This window comes from Ictalurus punctatus, chromosome 28, assembly GCF_001660625.3.
Source record: "Ictalurus punctatus breed USDA103 chromosome 28, Coco_2.0, whole genome shotgun sequence".
Taxonomy (NCBI): Eukaryota; Metazoa; Chordata; class Actinopteri; order Siluriformes; family Ictaluridae; genus Ictalurus; species Ictalurus punctatus.
This window is the reverse complement of record NC_030443.2, coordinates 5364255-5383777: the sequence shown is the minus strand read 5'-3', so window position 1 is coordinate 5383777 and position 19523 is coordinate 5364255. Positions and strand designations below refer to the sequence as shown.

General features: G+C 38.6%; 3 protein-coding genes across 5 annotated transcripts in view; 2 read left to right on the top strand and 1 right to left on the bottom strand.

The window, feature by feature from the left end:
- Nucleotides 1–631: 631 nt before the first annotated feature.
- On the top strand, nt 632–4445 carry c28h11orf54 (chromosome 28 C11orf54 homolog; the record flags this gene model as incomplete). The annotated part of the gene is given in 8 exon segments (NM_001200619.1): nt 632–698; nt 913–1011; nt 1637–1710; nt 1805–1906; nt 2023–2199; nt 3322–3471; nt 3611–3727; nt 4159–4445. Coding segments are annotated over 8 exon segments (957 nt in total). The 3' UTR covers nt 4333–4445.
- Nucleotides 4446–6292: 1847 nt separating this feature from the next.
- Nucleotides 6293–11324, top strand: LOC108260419 (spermatogenesis-associated protein 22). 3 transcript variants are annotated; one of them, XM_017460705.3, is made up of 8 exons: nt 6293–6456; nt 6713–6826; nt 8915–9052; nt 9167–9326; nt 9435–9771; nt 10290–10413; nt 10544–10641; nt 11084–11324. In XM_017460705.3, the coding sequence occupies exons 2-8, from the start codon at nt 6790–6792 to the stop codon at nt 11273–11275; spliced, it is 1086 nt and encodes a 361-aa protein (XP_017316194.1). In that variant the 5' UTR covers nt 6293–6456; nt 6713–6789; the 3' UTR covers nt 11276–11324. The 3 variants fall into 3 exon arrangements, with proteins under 3 accessions (XP_017316194.1, XP_017316193.1, XP_017316192.1); XM_017460704.3 differs by having other exon boundaries at nt 9167–9341; nt 10305–10413; XM_017460703.3 differs by having other exon boundaries at nt 6295–6456; nt 9167–9341.
- Nucleotides 11227–19523, bottom strand: part of LOC108260420 (LHFPL tetraspan subfamily member 7 protein) — a 132709-nt gene continuing 124412 nt past the window's right edge. Inside the window, exon 3 of the mRNA XM_017460707.3 lies at nt 11227–14545. Coding sequence (XP_017316196.1) covers nt 14319–14545 — 227 coding nt within the window. The 3' untranslated portion in view covers nt 11227–14318. The remainder of the gene's footprint in view (nt 14546–19523) is intronic.

Below are 19523 nucleotides of genomic sequence, written 5' to 3'. Positions count from 1 at the left end.
ACTAGTTTGAACGTTTAAAAGTTTTTCTCACTATTAAATAATCATTATCATCAATGACAACAGCAATAATAGTGCAAGTTTAACTTTTTTTTTTTTTTCATTCCATCTGGGTCCACTCCCACACCCCCTCACATTTAAACAAGGCCTCACATATTCCACACTTTTAAATCATTATGACACGTTGATAGCTATTAATCAATGTAATCAACAAATTTAAAACATATTTATTTGTGTCTGATAATTCAGTATCAAAAACAAACAGGCCTTTAAAAAAAAAAAAAGTGTCTCTAAAAATGAACCCCTGCCCCTATGTACATTGGTTAACTTCTATTTACATAGGGGCTGCTTATTCACTAACCTGCCATTTTACAAATAAAATAAATAAATAAAAATATCTGAAATGATTTTAGATAAATAATTAACCGTTTAATGATTTAGCCTATGTACCGAGTATCATTAGATCATTATAAAACCTTATTTAATAGATGTGTTCAGTGAACGCGACACAATGTAGTGCAGCCTCTCTCACAGTGCTGTGTATCATGTGATCTGTGTGTATCATGTGATCTGTGTGTGTGTGTGTGTGTGTGTGTGTGAAAGAGAGCGTGTGAGTATCTCTTTTCTGCACTACAGGATGGCAGCCAGTAAAACTGTAAAGTTCCAGTTACACGTCCCTGATCTAGAGGAATTGTGTCAGGGTGAGAGATTTTTTATGCGTTTACACCAAAACAGATTAAAAAGTTGATCATTGTTCTTTTCGCTGCTTGTAAACGTTGGCTTTGCTGCAGAGATCAAAGTACAGCATGACATTTGTGTTTGTCTTATGAATATGCTGCGATTCTGATACTGAGATATTCTGAACGCTGATTTACTGATGATGACATTAAATGAGTCTTTACTGATTTGCAACAGTGCTGGAAAAGGGACTGAGGAAGAACTTTGAAGAGGTAAAAGTGTGTGTGAGTGAGTGTCCAGATCTCACACAGGAACCCTTCAAGTTTCCTGTCAAAGGTATGAAGTCAGTGTGTTAAACAACCAGTTGAGCAAGCCGAGTCAAGTTCTAGGTCCTTTCTTAAAAAAGTGGTTCCAAAAATTTATGCGCTTACAAAATGTGAATCTGTAATTTGTCTAAGAGGGGTTCTCTTATAAAGTCAGCTGACCAGTCAATATCACAGTAACATTGAAAAGAAAGAAAAAAACATTGGCAGAATTTCATTTTCATCTACATGTGATCTTTAGGAAATTTCTATGATGCAATTTCCTGTTGAACATGTGACTTGAGGAATATGGCGAGTAAGGCGGGGACATGTCCTGGATGGGACACCGGTCCATCGCAGAGAAAAATGCAAAATATACATCCACACCTAACAAATCCACAGTCTAACATAGATAAAAACACCTACGGGCATGTTTTTGGGAGGTAGAAGAAAACCAGAGAACCCAGGGGAAACCCATGTGGACACAAGGAGATCATGCAGAGTACCTTTGCGTAGACAGTAACCCGAGCTCAAGATCGTCTGTTTAGGGTTTTTGTTTGTTTTGCTTTTTTCTGATCCCTTTAGGAGCGTGGTCATTTTAGTGGAAAGTTTTCATAAAATGCTGTTCTTTTCCTGTTTTTCTCTTTCTCCTTCAATAGGACTATGTGGTAACCCTCGCATTACTGATGTTGGCGGTGTCCCCTACTTGATCCCACTGGTTCAAGTGGACAAGGTAAGTAGACCTAAATCCTGAATAATGATCTGTTTGCATGTCATGGCATAACTTGAGGTCAATAAATAAACACAAATTATTTATATCATCCAAGGTCTATAACATGAACAGTCTAGCCAAGGAGTTGGAGCTGCCTGGGGCATTTATTCTTGGTGCTGGTGCCGTGTCATCAAAGACCATTGGAATGAACGCAGAGGTAATGACTATTTATATAACCACTTAATGCTACGTAGAGCAATACAGGTGTAGAATATACAACATTTTGTTCAGTGAATAGATCTCTTACTCATTACTATATGTTATGTTTCAAAGCTGATGCCTCTGGTGTTGACGGAGCATGAAGGCAAACCTGCTGTCAATGCCAGCTACTTCTCCTCCGTCAATCCAGCAGATGGGAAATGCCTGCAGGAGAAATACAGCGACAGGTTCTGTGACTGTGACTTTGGGCTTCTAGCAAACCTGTACGCATGTGAGGGTCAGCCTGGGAAGGTGAGAGTCAGAATCTGACACTTTTTTTATTCGGTAAATATACAGGGTACTGACACAAAATTATGAATGCAACATGAATACAAAAGGATGGCACGGTGGTAAAGCAGGTAGTGTGGCTGTCTCACAGCTCTAGGATCCCTGGTTTGAGCTTGAGCTCAGGTTACTGTCTGTGTGAAGTTTCACAAGTTCTCCTCGCATCTGTTTGGGTTTCTTTTGGGTTTTCTGGTTTCCTCCCACCTCCCAAAAACAAACTGGTAGGATAATTGGTTATGCTAAATTGGTGTGAAAGAGTATGTATATGTGTATGTCCATGGTGCCCTGCAATGTACTGGAGTTCTGTCCAGGGTGTATTCCAACCTCGTACCCAGTGTTCCCAGTGGGATAGGCTCCTGATCACCACCCTGATCAGGATGAAGCGGTGACTGAAGATGAATAAACCAACCAAGCAAACAATGAAACAGCCAAAACAACCAATCAATCAAATAGTCCAAACAAACAAAAGGAAAGACAGCCAAAAAAACAGATTTCGGATAAACAAATAATGTCTTGGACACATCTTGTGACCAAGGGCTAAACACTTTATACCAACACCTTGGAGGTTCTGAGTCTCGGCTTGTACATGAGCATGAAATGGAGTAAGGACTGGAGTCAGTTGATTACCTCTGGCTTGTGAAGGCTAGGGGCATCCTAATCAACAAAACATTGCTCAGAAATGAACTCCAAAGTGTCGTAGTGTGACTGGATGAATATTAAATAAAAAGAAAGGCATTTTGGTTTCTTACTGTTAGCATATTGCACATCATAAGGAAAGGCAGAAGCAGATGGCATAGCCAGATGTTAAAGAAAAACAAATGCAATTCTAGACAGCATTCTTGTTACGTAATATAGCTAATGGGCAAACATTAGCAAGGATGACAAACTGCTGCATGTGGTTGATGTGTAAGTTTGAAAATGATACCTAGAGCTTTAATTAAATAGGATTAATTGACCTGTTATTCACACAGAAAATAAATTGACCTTTGATTGCTGAATGAATGAATAACTATAGCTTTAACTTATATATAACTATATAAGTGACTGACCTGAATAAGTAACTAATGGTGAAAAGATGCTTGCTCACAGGTCATGGAGGTCAGAGCCAGCAGGAGGACAGGTGAGGACAGTCTCGTTAGCTGTATGAGGAAGACAATGGCGGAACACTATGGTGATAAAAGCATTGCACTTGGAGGGACTTTCATCATCCAGAAAGGGAAGGCCAAGATCCACATCATGGTATAAAAAAAAAAAAGAATCCAAAATGAAGTTTCTTAAATTTCGTTATCTTTTTCTAAACTGTCATTTAGCTTTAAATTAAACAAAACAATACTTGAAGGTAAACTGTAAGTTACATGACCCATCTTTTTTATTTTAGCCACGAGAGTTTTCCTCATGCCCCTTGAATACTAATGAAGATGTAAACAACTGGCTGAAGCATTTTGAAGTCAGCGCTCCTCTCATCTGTCAGTCTGTCATGGTGTCCAAAGATCCAGTAAGTATCTTTAAGATAATATAAGATAACATTTCTGGATATTATTTATAAAAGATACATTTTTTCAGTAACATGTTATTGTCAGTTATATCACAGCACTGTTGATTGCTTTATTCAGACTGGTCAGAGGGTGTTTTCTATAATAGCATTTCTGATAGTAGTTCAGGCTGCAAGATAAAACACAGGTATATGTTAATGTTCCACAACATTAAACATAACAGAATACGGACAAAAAGTATGACTTTTCATTTTTTATTTAATAAAAAGTATTGCCAGTGATGGCAAATTGCTGTGTTATAAAAGGAATAAAACATTATTATCTGCACATAATTAACTTTGGGTTGCATTGGGGCACCTCACACCGCTGCATCATTGATTATTTTCCAGTAACAGCACTTTTCCTTACTTATTGTCCATTTGCATCTAAACAGGGTTTGGATCTGAGAGTGGAACATACCCATGGCTTCAGCCATCATGGTGAAGGGGGTCATTACTACATAGACACTACACCAAGCACAGTGGAATACCTGGGATACTTTCTACCTGCAGAGTTTGTTTATCGCATTGACCGGCCAGTGGAGACCCACAATGTTGGCAGAGACTAAATTTAATGTGAATGAATGTTCATATATAAGAACTGACACAAAAGAATTCACCCAAAATAACAAACATTGTTATTCAGAAAATAACCATAAAATTAAATCATGTATTGTTTAAAGAGTGTTGGTTGATGATTAAATATATTACACACACACACATCTGTATGCTAGCTAACATTTGAGAGATATGGAATAAAACTGTTGTTAGTCATGCTTAGCTAATGTTTTCCTACATTCATTGCTGAAAAAGGCACTAATTTACCAACAGTAACTAAAATCTGTTTGATTCGACACACAACACCTTTTACATTTTTTGCATCTTTCTTATGTTTTTACTATCATCCCTGCTGCAAAAAAACAACAACAATAGAAACTCTCATAGAATTTGAATTCATTTTAATGGTTATAATGGGAATTGTATTGGTTTTAATGGAAACTGTAATGGTCTCTTTGGGTCTCCACTGGTAAATTGTTGCCTTCTATTGGTAGCATGTTACTGTATGTCTAGTGGATACCATTATGGACCAATAATGGTGATGGTAATGGTTTGTATTGGTATTTGTAGTGGAAACCATTAGAATTTCTGTGATGATTTCTATTGTTTTTCCCCCCAGCAGGGATACTTGAAGTATATTTAATCAAATTGATACTTTGCTATTTGACTGAAGCATTTGAAGGTGCGCTTTAACTTTTACCAGAGTATTTATTTAGAGGAGCATTTCGATTTTACTTGATTAAAGATTTGTGCTTGTACGTTTATCACTTTTGGTAACCAGACAGTTAAAAATTGTGCCGCAAAGTGAATACAGCGGCCTGGTACCATGGCGTTTCTGTGCATGTTCTCTCTATGTCCACATGGGCTTCTCCGGGTTTCCTCTGGGTTCTCCGGGTTCTTCTCATCTCCTGAAAACAGGCCAGCAGGTGGACTGGCTAAGATAAATCGGTGTGAATGTGTGCATGTGATGCAAATAATGTATTCCTGCTTTGCATCCAGTATTCCCGGGGTAGTCTCTGGATCTACTGCAACTCTAACTAGGATAGAATGGTTACTGAAAATGAATAAATGAGTTAGTTAATATGGTAAGTAGTTGGTTAAAATTTCTTGAATTAGCTCTTTCTCAAATATCCATGTCTTGTATTTAACGTATAAAAACTTCACAATGTTGTTTGGGGGAAGGGGATGGGGAGGTTCCACTTCAGCTCTAATTGGCTATTTATATCCCTATGGTATTGCATATTTTATGGATTTGCAGACACTTCCCACTCAAATGGGGGTTGGGGTCGGTGTTTGTATTTTTAAATTTTGTTTCCCTTTGTTAGTATAACAAGAAAAAAACTGTGAATGAATTTATTACTATGCTCATCTAAAATATAATAATTACAAGACAGCATAGGATGAGGTAAAACTCAAGAATTAGCTCAAATACAGTAGTGGGAATTGTGAAAGTAAACAAAACATGCCAATGCTTTGAAAGATGTGAATTGGAACAGAGTAATGTTATTCAATTGCGAATCTGTTTTTAGAGGATTTAAACCTAACATGGTGAACAAATTATATTATAGAATTCAGGCAATTTTATTGGGGTTATCTCATACAGTGTGGCAAGTAATAATCTGGAAAGACCTTTGTAATATCACGGTCTGAAACTGGATTTAAAAAGAAGCAAATCAGTAAATGAATCACATGTAAATGAATTACATGTGAATGAATCACATGTAAATGAATCATATGAAAATGAATAAATAAATACATATAAAAGGCAGAAGGAAAAAAACCTCACAATATGTAGCAACCATGCAGACTGATTACACTCACTGTATCAATATTATAGAAAGATTTTCATACAGCTAATTACTATAAAACCACATGCTACACCACTGAATAGGGTGTAATAATAAATTACACCATAGACAGGAGTAGTACTTTTTCATTCTAATAGTGTGGTAATGTACTGTACTCGGTTTCCCGCGCACACAATGACGCTTCCGTCTTCCTCGCGCACCTTCTTCACGCGCGCTCTTGTGAATAAAATGGCGGACGGTGCAGCTAGCTAGTCGGAGCTAATAAAACATTTAAACGGTTCTTTGCGGTTTAATGTGTATCCGCGTTCATTTCTCCTAGGACATACGGTGTGTTGTTGAAACTCATTGTAGAACATTCAACATGTATTTTTTTAAGGCAAACAGAAGGCGCAAATGTACCACTTCCATATGATACTGCTAGCTAAATGCAAACGCTAGCATAATTATTCAGTTTGTAGCATAGCTGATGTGAGCTGGCGTCTCATAAGTAAAGTTAAGAGTTTATATCAAACATTGGTGCTTTGTAACGTAGAATATTTTAATCACACTGATCTAAATATTGATTTTAGTACTTGTGTTATAGGTTATTGCTTTTGTTGACCTCTAAAAACGACTGGAACATTACCATCTGACAGAAGAAGCTACACACACATTCCTGTCATGAGGAGGAACGAAAATCAACCAAGACCAACGGCAGGTACTGTACAATATTCATTTAAAATCCACATTAGTTGTTTATTTAATGGCTTTGCATCTACTATCGACATTTTTTTGTTAATAATAATGAGCTGTTTTGATACTGTTACAGGATAGTGGCTTTCTGCCCTGTCCATACGGATACATTACGCGCATGCGCACTTCACTCCGATAAGGTTACAATAATAGACAAGCGCTACGTTTACATGGACAGCAGTAATCTAATCATTAACCTTATCCTTAATAAGATGATATTGTGATTAAGGTGTTTACATGAGTTGCTTTTAGAATATTCCTTTCATGTTCCCGTTATACATGTTATAGAACATGGATCGATTAACGGCACACGTGGCCACGCCACAGCACATATACAGTTCGTCTTCATTGTGGACCCGTGTACAGTTTTGGGTCATGATTTAAATGAAGATGAATTGACTAAAAAGTATATATTGCACAGAAAAATATATTTGTAGAGTAGTATATTTCATATCCAGTTAATGTTAATGAGTTAATATCATCAAATTAGGCCTTTTATGTTTTATATTAGGCCTATATATTACCAGTTTTATATTCAATGATGAAGTAGAAATGCTTTTGTTTGTGGTAAGTGAATGTGAAGCCTCAGAGGAGGGTTTTTAGAATTCAGTCAATGTTAATATGAATTAATAATATTCAGTAAGTTAAGAAATCTTACTTTAATCTTCAGCGTTTAGTTCATGTGTTGAAGTTAATTTGAGTAATGTGTTTTCTGTTTGAGTACAGTTACTGTGGAATGACTTATTTGTTAATTAATTATTATTATTGATTTTAGTGACAGCTGATACACAAGTGACATTGTTCACGTACTCACTTGTGTCTTTTGTACATTAATAAGGATTAAAAGCAGCATTGGATGCCACTTCAGGGCCAAAATATCTGTCCACCTGGTTTGCAAGTCAAACTGTAATATTTCGCGATTTCATGCGCAGCCACATTAAACAGACCGACGAGCTTCGTTTCACTTTAAAACTTTCTGCAGTCAACATGATTATGATCTGTCTCAAATCGAAACCTCACCATTCTTTCAACAATATTTACTTATCTAGAAGACTGGTACTTAAAACAAACCATTCGGTAGGAGAGGTTGTTAAATTTACAAACTAACTGTAATATGTACTACTCTAGATCGTTATTGAGTTTTCCTAAGTATGCAGTTTGAGACAGGATATTAGTTTTTAAAAAATTTAAATTGGGAAACATATTGTCCCAATAAAGTTCTGTACAAATCCTGAAAAGTGAAGCCGAAACGTTTCGATCTCCCCCAGGTGGCTGGATGCAGTATAGGTCATAAACCCCACCCTCTCCATGTAATCTAATGGGATGTGAGACAAAGTGAACAATCAAATTACACTTCCAATAAATTTTTTTCCAAACATGCTTTCTGTCATTTTAGGTAGTTTTTATAACGCTGATGTAAGTGATCATTTTTAAAATAAGTTTGATATTAGTTATTTGATGCTATAAAAACAGGGGTGTGACATCATGATTGACAGCTTCTCTGAGCGAAGTAGTCACTTAGGCACGGGCGGACTTTTTTCAGAATCTTCGAGGGAGTAGATTGGACCTTTAACTTTAATTTCTACATTTCCATAACTTTATTTCACACTGACATAACGAGTTGAAAATGTTCAGGGGCTTGTGCTTGCGATTGATTCTGCGGGATTGTGGGCGGGACCTTGATACCATGGCTCTACTTCACGCCCACTACGGGCTCCAAGATGTCAGCGCCATATTGGGACATTGGCAGCTTCACTTTTTAAAAAAATTTTTTATTTTTATTTTTTAAACAGTCTATGGTCCCAATGCTGTACTGCCTCCATTAGTTGGTATTGTGCCATGCGAACGCATGATGCTAATTACTGAGGATGTGCACACATACCAAATGACCACAGGATACACATGCATACACATTATAAAGATTATGAATCAGCCTTTACAAAATCAGATTTGTTTTTGAGGTTTGCAGTATGATTCATTTCCTGTTATCTTCCTTGCAACATTCAAATTACATTGACAGCTTTCACATTTCACTTTTTTTTTTTTGGTACAGGCTGTCTGTCTGTTCCACTGTTTAACCAAAAGAAGCGGAGCAGATTGCCACTGACGTCCAATCCCTCTGAGAGTGAAATGTTCTCTGGATACGAGAACAGAGACATGCTGAGCTTCACTTCATCCGTCTATCCATCCAGTAAGTCTGTGCGCCGCTGAGCACCGTCACTGATCAAAAACTTTGTCTCTGTATTTTAATAAACAATTTTCAGGGAAAAGTAGGATCTCCTACAACGTCATGCTGTTTTAACAGACATCGGGAATGCTCAGCCGTCACCAAATCGAGCACCGCTGGCTCAGAGAAGTCAGTGGAACCAGCAAGCCACCCCACCACCTCAACAAAGCAAAGTGTGGTCCAGTGCTTCACCTGCTTCAACAGGAAGAGGATACACACCTATACCTCACCAACAGAAGTGCACCTATACTTGGTACATTAACAGAATTGTTCTGTTTAATGGTCTTAAAAAAATTAGTCTGAACATGTTTTTTTTTTTTTTTTTTTTTCTTTCATTTTTATCCAGGTCCCAGACAGGGCCACAGAGACCTGCAGGCAGACAGGACTCCATGGCAACCACCCCAGGCTTCAAGCAAGGTGGATTTCCAAGTGTGAGGGCACCCACTCAAATCCAGAATAAAACTCTGACTGCCAAGCAACCCATGAAGCAGCAGTCATTTAGCCGAAACATCAATCCACCCAGAGGCTCCTTCACACCTTCAGATCTCACAGCACACACTCGGAGACCTGCAGCTCAGAGTCAGGGCTCCCAGTGGAAGATCAAATCTGGTGGACTTGGAGGGGGAACGTGGGTTGAGGACACTTTTGGTACTTTAGGAAGTGAGCGCAGTATACAGCAGCAGGTAATTTCTAAACCAAATCAGTGGAACGCCATGTTAGTCAAGCTATTTTAAAATAAAAATGAAGGAATGTAACTAGTGAGTGAGTGAAATCTGAGAAAAATTTATTTGCCTGCTACTTGCATCATACAGCCCAAAAAAAGCTAAAAACTATATCAATTAAGCCATTTAAGGCAATGTAGACACACAATATTTATTTCTTAATTTTTTATAGCTGATTAGGACTGTAACTAATTGATTCGTCCATTGATTTATTAATTAATATCTACTGGCTGACTCACTAACCGGAACGATCAAATGCTCAGTTAATTTTTGACGTGATGTGTTTGCCCAAAGCAAATCATTGTCTTGGAATCAGTAACTCGAGTGTTATCGATTTAATTGATTAGCACTACCACTAATTATTAAGTAGCAGCCACAAAGTACTATTTTCCTCATGTTGCTCGTCACTCTGTTCCACAAAAAAAAAAAGAAAGCCTTAGATGTTCTAAATAACACTGTCCCATTTTCACCAATTATAGAAATCCATGTTACAGGAAAAAGCACCAGCAAAGAAATCTCTGCGAATCCTCACCGCCGTTGTAGAGGGCATGAAGCACTGGAGCCAGTTCAAGGACAAAGTTCCTATGATGTTTGAGATTTTTGGTGAGTAGTCTACCATGTTCTCACTATCAATCTGGCAATATAACATAACAGTATTGTGATGGTGGTGTCGTTTTTTTTTTTTGGACATGGCCAAAATGTTCCTTTTGTCACTTTACCCATTTTGCTCCAGCCACTCTAGATTCTGCAGTCACAATAGGAAAATTTGGTGCCAAGAACTTCCTAATGAGGGATGGAAAAGATGCCGTGCCATGTGTGTATTATGAAAATGTGAGTACAGTATCTTCAGGTGCAGAACACCCACATCCACTTTCCTACTGCGGTCCATATCACTTCAGCTGTGCTGTAGAGAATATAAATCATATTCGTAATGACAGAGAGTCTGAGAGGACTGGGTCAGGAGCCACTGTTCTAAATGATGTTCTAGATGGAGTATATGATCAAGGTTGAACTACTTCAATTGTGTTTACCCTTATTGTGTCTGCTCTTTTTTTTTTTCTTTTCTTTTTTTACAGAATGCTTTTTAGATTTCTTCCTCTGCCGAGGGCTGCAATAAATCAATGTGGAATAGGCACAGTTGTATTTTAACTACACAGCAAATGGATATTGTGGAGAACGTTTCTTAGCTGGATTCACAGACGAATTAGCTAATTTAGTATCCCTATCCATAATTCTTAGGCGTATATCTGTTGTTTTTGTTTATGATTTGAAGGATCAGGTGCTGCCGAGGCTGATCCGGGGTCAGGTGCATCGCTGTGTGGGGAATTACGACAGACAGAAAAACCTTTTCACCTGCGTGTCAGTGCGGGCCGCCTCCCTGTCAGAGCAGAGAAATGCTCAAGAGGCTGTGAAAGCATCAGACGCCGAGATGAGAAACGAGGTCCGGGCATTTTCGGAAATGTGATGTGAACGGACACAGCAGGAAAGTTTTATAGATTGAAAGGTGTGTTTTAATTTCGTTGAAGTTCAGAGATGAACCATAATTGTACCAAGCGTTGCTCATGAATCAGTTTAACCATTTAACAAGTGACTCTTTTTTTTTTTCTTCAGTTCAACACTTGTATATGCTTAAGACTATTAATGAAGTTCAGAACACAAAAAAGTCAGTTTTCTTTGTTAATGAAACATTTTATTACAAAGAGAAAAACACACAACAGCAAGTCTTGTTAAGGGTCAGAGGATAAACAAACACAATTATGAGGTAATATCTCAAAATAGATCTTCCAAAAGGGGATCGACCTTTTTTCTTCTTTTTTTTCTTTCTTTCTTTCTTTCTTTTTTTTTTTTTTAAGCATGAACAGACATTTTACATAATTATTTACAGCCAAAACCACATAATGGAAAACTAAAATACAACAGAGTCAGAGTTCAGATCTCACACACGTTATTACAGACAAAAGGAGTCACTGTACCGAACATTATTACAATAACAGCGTCATCCGAGTGCGTTTTGGGAACGTCTGCATCAGCACATACATCTCATTATCCTCATTGGTGCTTATCACGCAGTGTACGCCGGTAAGACTAGTCAGTGTTTTATGCTATTTAAACAAACAAACAAAAATCAAATCTTTAAAGTGTAATTACACTTGCTCACAGTTTGGGATAGAATTTGTTCAGCTGGCTTTGTTTGTAGCCAAATTCCATTGCATGTTTAAACGCGTTAATAAATGGAAAGTAGAAAGTCTTAGCCGAAGACCGAATATATTCATTTAGCAATTCTGAAAACATATCACACAAAAAGGTACCAAGAGGAAACACATATGAGGGCCAAGTTCAGGTTGATGAGCATCTCAGTTTTGTGCTGTATTGCTTATTGTTATCGTCTCATTTTTGTCAAATAATAATTGAGTGTCTGGCTAATGAGTCTTGACACTAGTGCTCTACTGTTTTAATCCCTCATTCATTCCCATTCGTTTTCCTATTTATATGCTCCTTATTTTGTCCTGTATTATTGTCCCTTAGAAATTCTATTTGTACAGCTTCATGTGAATTTGCTAGAGTTACCGTCTGGACAACTTACAACTGACACAATCCCCGTTGCATTCATAGCAAATCAAGACATTCACAGAAATGCACAGCACAGGGGGAGGAACCAAAAAACTAGGAAGCATTTACAAAACTAGAGTTTCAGCAGAGGTAACCTGATCAAAGGTATTGAAGTCGTCTTAATCGTGGTTTTTTGTTTTTGTTTTTTTTTGTTTTTTTTAAAAAGGCACACGTTGGTTAGGGCAGAAAAAGGTCTTTTGTTTTGTTGTCTTTTAAATTTTTAGGAGTATCTCTGTGATGACTTTGTGTGCACTAATGGAAAAACAAAAGAAATGCAACACTGATGGACGCCTTAGTGTTTTAGTAACTTTAGAGCCTAAATTGGTCTAGACCTCCAGTTCACTTCAGAGAGCCAAAGTAGTAGTGAGATTTTCTCCAATTCCTGCACAAGGATCTTACAAGTGTCCGATGTCGTGATTCACAACGTCCCAGAGGAGCTCCCTGAAGTGATAGGGTCAAGAGAGGGAGTCCAAATTTATGAACCAGATCCTCGGCCGTCCTGCCAGAGCGTTAAAAGGGTCTCAACAGCCAAGACAGAGTAGTGTTGCTTAGACTAATCATCCTCTTGTCCGTACACTTCATTTTCAAGATTTTCAATGCTTTATGCAATAGAGACCTCCTTAAGACTTTTTTTTTTCTTCTACTAAAAAAAACAATAGCTTTCTGAACTAACGTTCACTGGGTACTGGGTTTTAATAACTGGCAGCTTTCTGTATAACTAATAAAATAGTGTTGCATTTATTATTTTTTTCCATCGGTGTATCTTGGTAATTACATAGCTTTTTTTTCTTTGCCTTTCTCCTAATCTTGTAGAATCCTGAATATTCAATTTAGTGAAAGGTACAAAAACAGATGTTATGACTTGGCCTTTTAATATTCCTATTAAAACTGATAGGAAGCGAGGGCAAACTGAGAGAAACACGCAGGTTTTCAGGGTTTTAGTTTTCAGGTCATTTAAAATGACAACACAAGTTTAGTGGTGAAAATGTCAGTGCTTTTGTTGGCTTTTTTTTTTTTTTGTGGTCACGAGCCTCATCTACTATTTTCTCACTGCTGTGCTGTTTGGACGTCCACTGACTAGTCACAGCCCAGCCTAAAGCAAAATACATATAAAAACGCCAGTTTGTGTAATAATTTTTTAAAGAAATGTTTTTCTGTTCTCCTAGCCTGTTAGCCACAGTGTTGGTTGTTACTGGATAAATATATGGCAGATTTTTCCAAACCCTTTCAGATTTTCATCAGGATCATGAATCCATTTTATTTCCTCAAAAGCCTGATCCATAGTGAAGAAGAAAACATTCATAGCCAGTGGATCCAGGAACAGAATTTTCTTACCCTCCTTTGTAATTGGTCTTGGATAGTTGAATATTATTTGATGTTGCATGAAAGATTTCTGAGATCCTTGCTTTCCTCTCGATAATCCCTGATGTTTTTGAGAAAAGTTCTCCTTGTCCTTGCGTCCAGATGCGTATTAGGTAGAACTAGAATGTTCGATTTACCATTCGCATAGTTTCATCTGCTGTTTTGGTGTTGCCTTTCCAAAGATTTTAGTGATGATGCATTAATTGCATTTCATTTCATGTGATTTTTAAAAGTATAAATTAGTTTGTAGTGCGAAAAGGAGGAGAAAGAAAAGGGGGTTCCCAGGAATGTGCATTTCCAAAAAAAAAAAAAAAAAAGAAGTTTCAGAAAACAGTTTCCACCACGAGGGATGCCAATGAAAGGAAGTAGCTGATCAGATGAAGGAAGACGATGCAGCACATCACACAATGAACACAATGGCTCCTCCAGGCACACTTATTCCAAAGTGGCAACATTATGATTGTTGACCAAGAAGAAGAACAGGGCAATACAGATCTTAACAGCTCAGAGAAGATACGATGGGCATGACAGGGGGGTTATAAAAGTGTGGGCAGTGGAGTGGGCAGGAGCTGCTCTTTTGGGGCATACTTTGCAAAAAAGGGTAAAAAGAGGGTGAGCATGACACCCACGATGGCCAACATGTAGCCCCAGCCTATCTGGCACTCGCCGGCGTAGTAGATGTCCGAATTTCCGCAGAAGGACTTGACCAAACTGGAGTTTAGGCCAAAGGGATAAACCAGCAAACCGGATGCCATGATGAACACTGGAGAGAGAGAGAGAGAGAGAGAGAGAGAGAGAGAGGAAAGGAGTTAGGTTTTTAGACAGTTGGTCTTAAGACAAAAAGTGATGCAGTATTTTAGTTTAATCAGTCCAGTGAGATTACTTTATTTCGTTCTCATCGTTCACAGTAATCCACTTGACAAAATTAGATTGTACATAAACAGTGTCTCCTCTTTAATGCTGTCTGCAGATGGCATGCCGTATGTTTTACTTCAATGCCTGGCTGTTACTGACATCACAGCCTCTTCATTCAAGCCACCAGTTATTAAGAGATACAATGAAAGATTTATTTATGCACCATTCTTGCCAGGGAAGAGCAACCCAAATCTCTAAATTATGTAACCAGTTGTGTTTGCATACTCGTAGTCTATTCGAGGAAATAGACATTCATGGGGAATTACTAACAAACTGACAAGCTGGTTTTGAGACTGTGTGATGCGTTGCAGTGCATGTTTTCAGTAAAAGACTTCTCTGGTCATGAGTTAAGTCTGGTGATTGTAGAACACACAGGGTGATGTTCTCAGCAGTGGCAGATTTATTGACATTGCAATGCGAGACAATGTTCTGGCATTATCACAAATGTTTTATTCAAATCTCAGTGTGAGCGCTGCCATGACACTCGTCTAAACGCCACAAACAGGCGGACCGCATGGGATGAAGCAAACTAATGGGACTTCTAAATGGGAAATTTTCTTTCCATTAGCATGTTTCATTTATCCTTATTACCTCAAGCTCACTTTGAATACTGTTTTTGTTTAGGCGAGTCCATTTTCTGCACAAAGCCCAGATTGCGCAGACTGACGATGCAGGCAGAATGTACTCATTTTTGTTTAATCATAGTTCTATTGTCCGAGGATCTTCATGGAGAACATGTCAGATCTGACCGCCTAAAACCAGCTTAAGATGTATCCTTTTGAAAAGCTAAGAATGAGTGGCTATTGAGTAATATACTTTGAAGAATATAAAATGTTATCGATCAGTGATGATGATAAGGAAGTGTGTATGAGTTTTTGGAGGTGGCACACTGCTGTGTGGCTCTAATACACCGCTTTGGTGTTGATCTGATTTGGTGAGAGACCCGGTTGTCAATGGTGTGCCACTGCTCGGCTATGATAGCCACTACATCTGATCTACAGAAGGTCAAAAGGAAAAATTCAGAAATGCACCAATTTCTAGCAGCAATGTAGTAGCACACTGTATCCTTTTGGTGGCAGTAGAGCACTTGCGCAATAGCGTGCTGAGCGTAATTTGAGTCAACAGTTTGCGGTCACCGAGTAATACACCTCCCTCAATATATCCATGGCTCCTGTCCAGTTACACAGGGGAAAATATCCAGCAGACCACCACAAAAAAAAAGCCATTTGCAAGCTGAAGGACAAAATCATATTCCACAGCCGATGGTTAGAAAGCAGACCTCCTTTAAACAAGTGACAGTATTTTACAAAGGGAGGTAAACATTTCACAAGGAGGTGAAATCCATTAAAAGACCGAGCCAATAGATGATCAGTTTTGGTTTATCATCAGTTATGCTATAGTTTCAGAAGCCCCTCACAGCCTGGCTCTGTAGCAGACTCGCCTATTGTGCCCGAAGCCACAGACTAGATCCAGTTACAGCCATGAACTGCAGAAGTATGGAGACGAACGACTTCAGCAGAAAATTATCTTGAGGGAGTATATTGAATAAATTTGTGAATTGTCTTCGAGTTTTGCGCTTGGAATTCTATTACTGCGTGCAGACAGTTGTACCAAAATGTTGCATTTCTCAAAATGTCAGTCACCCAGTCAGCTATTATCGTCCACAGGGCAAAACAGAACGACGTGTCATTCTTTCAGTACCTTGGTAAAAAATAACGTTCATATAGCCAAGATGAGTGATGCGCACAAAAAATACACGAGAGAGCATGGTTAAGAGTGCATTCATGACTGATGATAACTAACTTTATATAATAAGGTTTTACATAATCTGGCCTCATCCCTCTCTTATAATAGAAAGACCCAGAGTTCATCTCTCTGCAGATGGCCCAGTGTTTATCAGTAGGGGTCTGCTAGTTCAAAGCCTGCATGCTAATAGCCTTCTCTGTCAAGCTGCTGTTTAGCAAAAGATGCAGCAAGAGACTTCTTTATGTGCTTTTCTCCCCAAACAAGACTGCATTCTGTCCAAATCTGCAAATTCAGTAACCAGTTTTGGCAGCATACCAACAAATTTTTTCAGAACTTCAAGGCTAATCGCTGAAGGAATTAATATAGAATGCTGTTTAGACTGTTCAGTTAAATATGTGCATAAAGTGATCTGCCTTATGAAAAATACAAAATCAGCAAGAACAGTTGGTTCCACTGGAACCAACACAATAAACTGAATCAAATGATTCAGAGATTTGTTGGGTGTGTATGGGATTCAGCTCAGAGTCTGCACAAGTTCAAGTAGTCTGGCTGCTCGAGTAGTCTAGATCAGATAAAGAATGAGTCCACAGCGCAAGTGTGCGTGTGTGTGAGTGATCTCAAAGATGGCATACAGCTGTGTGACTCTAGTGCTTCACTTTATCCAACCTGTCCTGAGACCTGTTTCGTTGAATGGTCCCACTGTGCAGCAATAATACACCAGTTTATCAGAACTGCCCTGGGAACAGCGCTGAGTGGCTTAAAGACTTAGAGCTTAGAGCAGTCCAAGTAGATTCTATTCAAACCTAAAATCTCAGTGTCTCTGGGTGGAACGAAAGGTCTTTTGACTAAGGTTAGGTTTAGAGTGAGACAGGTACAATATGGTAGACTCCTGTTTGCTCCCAGATCACCCGTCCGCATTTGATTCTTTTACAACAGATACCCTTCCTGGCGCAACCCTCCCCATTTTCAGGCTTGGGACTGGCACTGACACTCGCATCCCTCCAGTGGCTGGGGTCTGGTTCTTTTAATGAAGGCTAAAACCTGATTGTCACTGATGTGAATCTAGAGTCTGGGCTTGAAAGAATTCAGCCCCAGCCATATGTATTTTTTCCTCAAAGTTGTTGGTTGTGGTGGTGCAACAAAAGTGAAATATAATCCACTTTAAGCCATTTGTTACCAGTAAATAAGAAAAAAAATAAAGCCTTTATGCTTTTTTTTTTTTTTCTTTTCTTGAAAAGAGGTCCCGCTTAAACTAGCTAGCACATCAGTACCGACTAGCCCTGGTGGTTAAACGTTACATCAATTGCTTTTTTCCCCTCTATTGTTAAACTGCCATTTCTAGCATTTTATCAGTACTTTATTAGTTCAAATAAAGTTTGTTACATATGCTCTTGCAGGCCCAGAGGATTTTTAGAAAAGTATAGACTTCAGGAGCACACCTGACCCAGAGACACTGCGATATTATGATTTTCCTTTTTAAAAACAATAAAAGTGCTTGATCTTCTAGGTTTAAATTTAACCAGCTAATCAATTTACACACTACAGTTGATGTTTACAGGTTTTCATTACTCTATTATGCTACCTTGTTAAGAAGCCAGCTAGTTAGCATGCCCACTAGATCGCGAATATAACCCTGTAGTTTAAAGGAAATTGACCAGAAAAATCAAGATGGCCTTAACTACACTAGGCTTTCAGCCAATGATGATTGTGTTCCAAATCTGCTGCAGTCATATCCACCTTTCCTTCTGCTGCATGTGGCCGCTCAATTGGCGTAGTCGATACATGCTTTCTTGTCAGCAGTCCGATTTGCAGAAGACGTAATAAAAACATGACGGTATATGGGGGAAGAATTAAAGCATTGACCCTGGGAAGGTACAAATAATCACCCTTGCAAAGCGGTTTAGTTGTAAGTGTGAATGTTTATCCAGATTGTACATGCCTGTGTTTAATACTTTACATTTCATCTGACTCGTCACTAAACACATTAATCCTGAGCAGCAAAAGCTCATTTCTTGCATGGTAGGGTTGGTTAATCGAACATGCAGAAGCCTATGGTGGCGGTTTGTGACAGGGCACAAATGATATGACGACAGGATTCACTGGATGGTGTAATAACTTCGCAGACCTGGCTGTGTGACGGAGCTCATTACAGTTTAACCAATCCCTGATCGGTCCACCAGCAAGTTAAAGCTGATCCGTTTCACAGTGCATCTCATTAACCCATCATTAAACCTTATGAACTTTCATGGTCACTATGAAATAAAAAGAACTAAATGGGATGGTGTTTGTTTAGTGCATTCAGAGAGCACTAAGGAGAAAAACGTTTCTATTTTTGTTCGTCAGTCATGCTGTGTTGTCAAGTGGCTGTTTGTGTTTCAGTTCAACTGTTTATTTTTGAGCCAAAGTCTATTAAGTCTGATGTCTCCATTCTGTTACCTGTGACTTTCCAAACGATCCACAGGTTTCCTTGTTATTTCTGCTCCACTTCCCACAGATTTATACTGTAGAATACAATACCACCACTGATGGAAGGGGGAAAAAAACCTGCCATCATTACAAGATGATAGAAATAGTCTTCCTGTCTTACGGACCTAAAGGGAATTGTTTCCCCATGAGACAGCAGCAGCACTAAGAGAGACACTTGGGTGGAGGTAGAGTACTAACTGAATGGCTTATTGCTTATGGAAATGCAGTTAAAATGCAATTACAGTGGGTATAAAGAGTTGTACCCACAATAGCCGCAGGGCAGTAAAGCACACTGATGGCTTGCTGTTGCACTACGCCTCCTAGCTCTTCATTCTGTCATGCATGGCAGGACTTGAAGCGATACATACGGCTTAGAGGGGTGTTCCAGACGGTTATTGCCCATCTGTAGCAATGGGAGGAACACCGTAACAGTAGGCTAGATGAAATAGCAATGAAGAGAATGAGGCAGGAGTGTACATGTGCTGTTAATAACCAAACAACTGGATATTACAAATGTTTTTATATATAATGGTGCTTGAAAGTTTGTGAACCCTATAGTGTTTTCTGTTTCTGCATAAATATGACCTATAACATCAGATTTTCACACAAGTCCT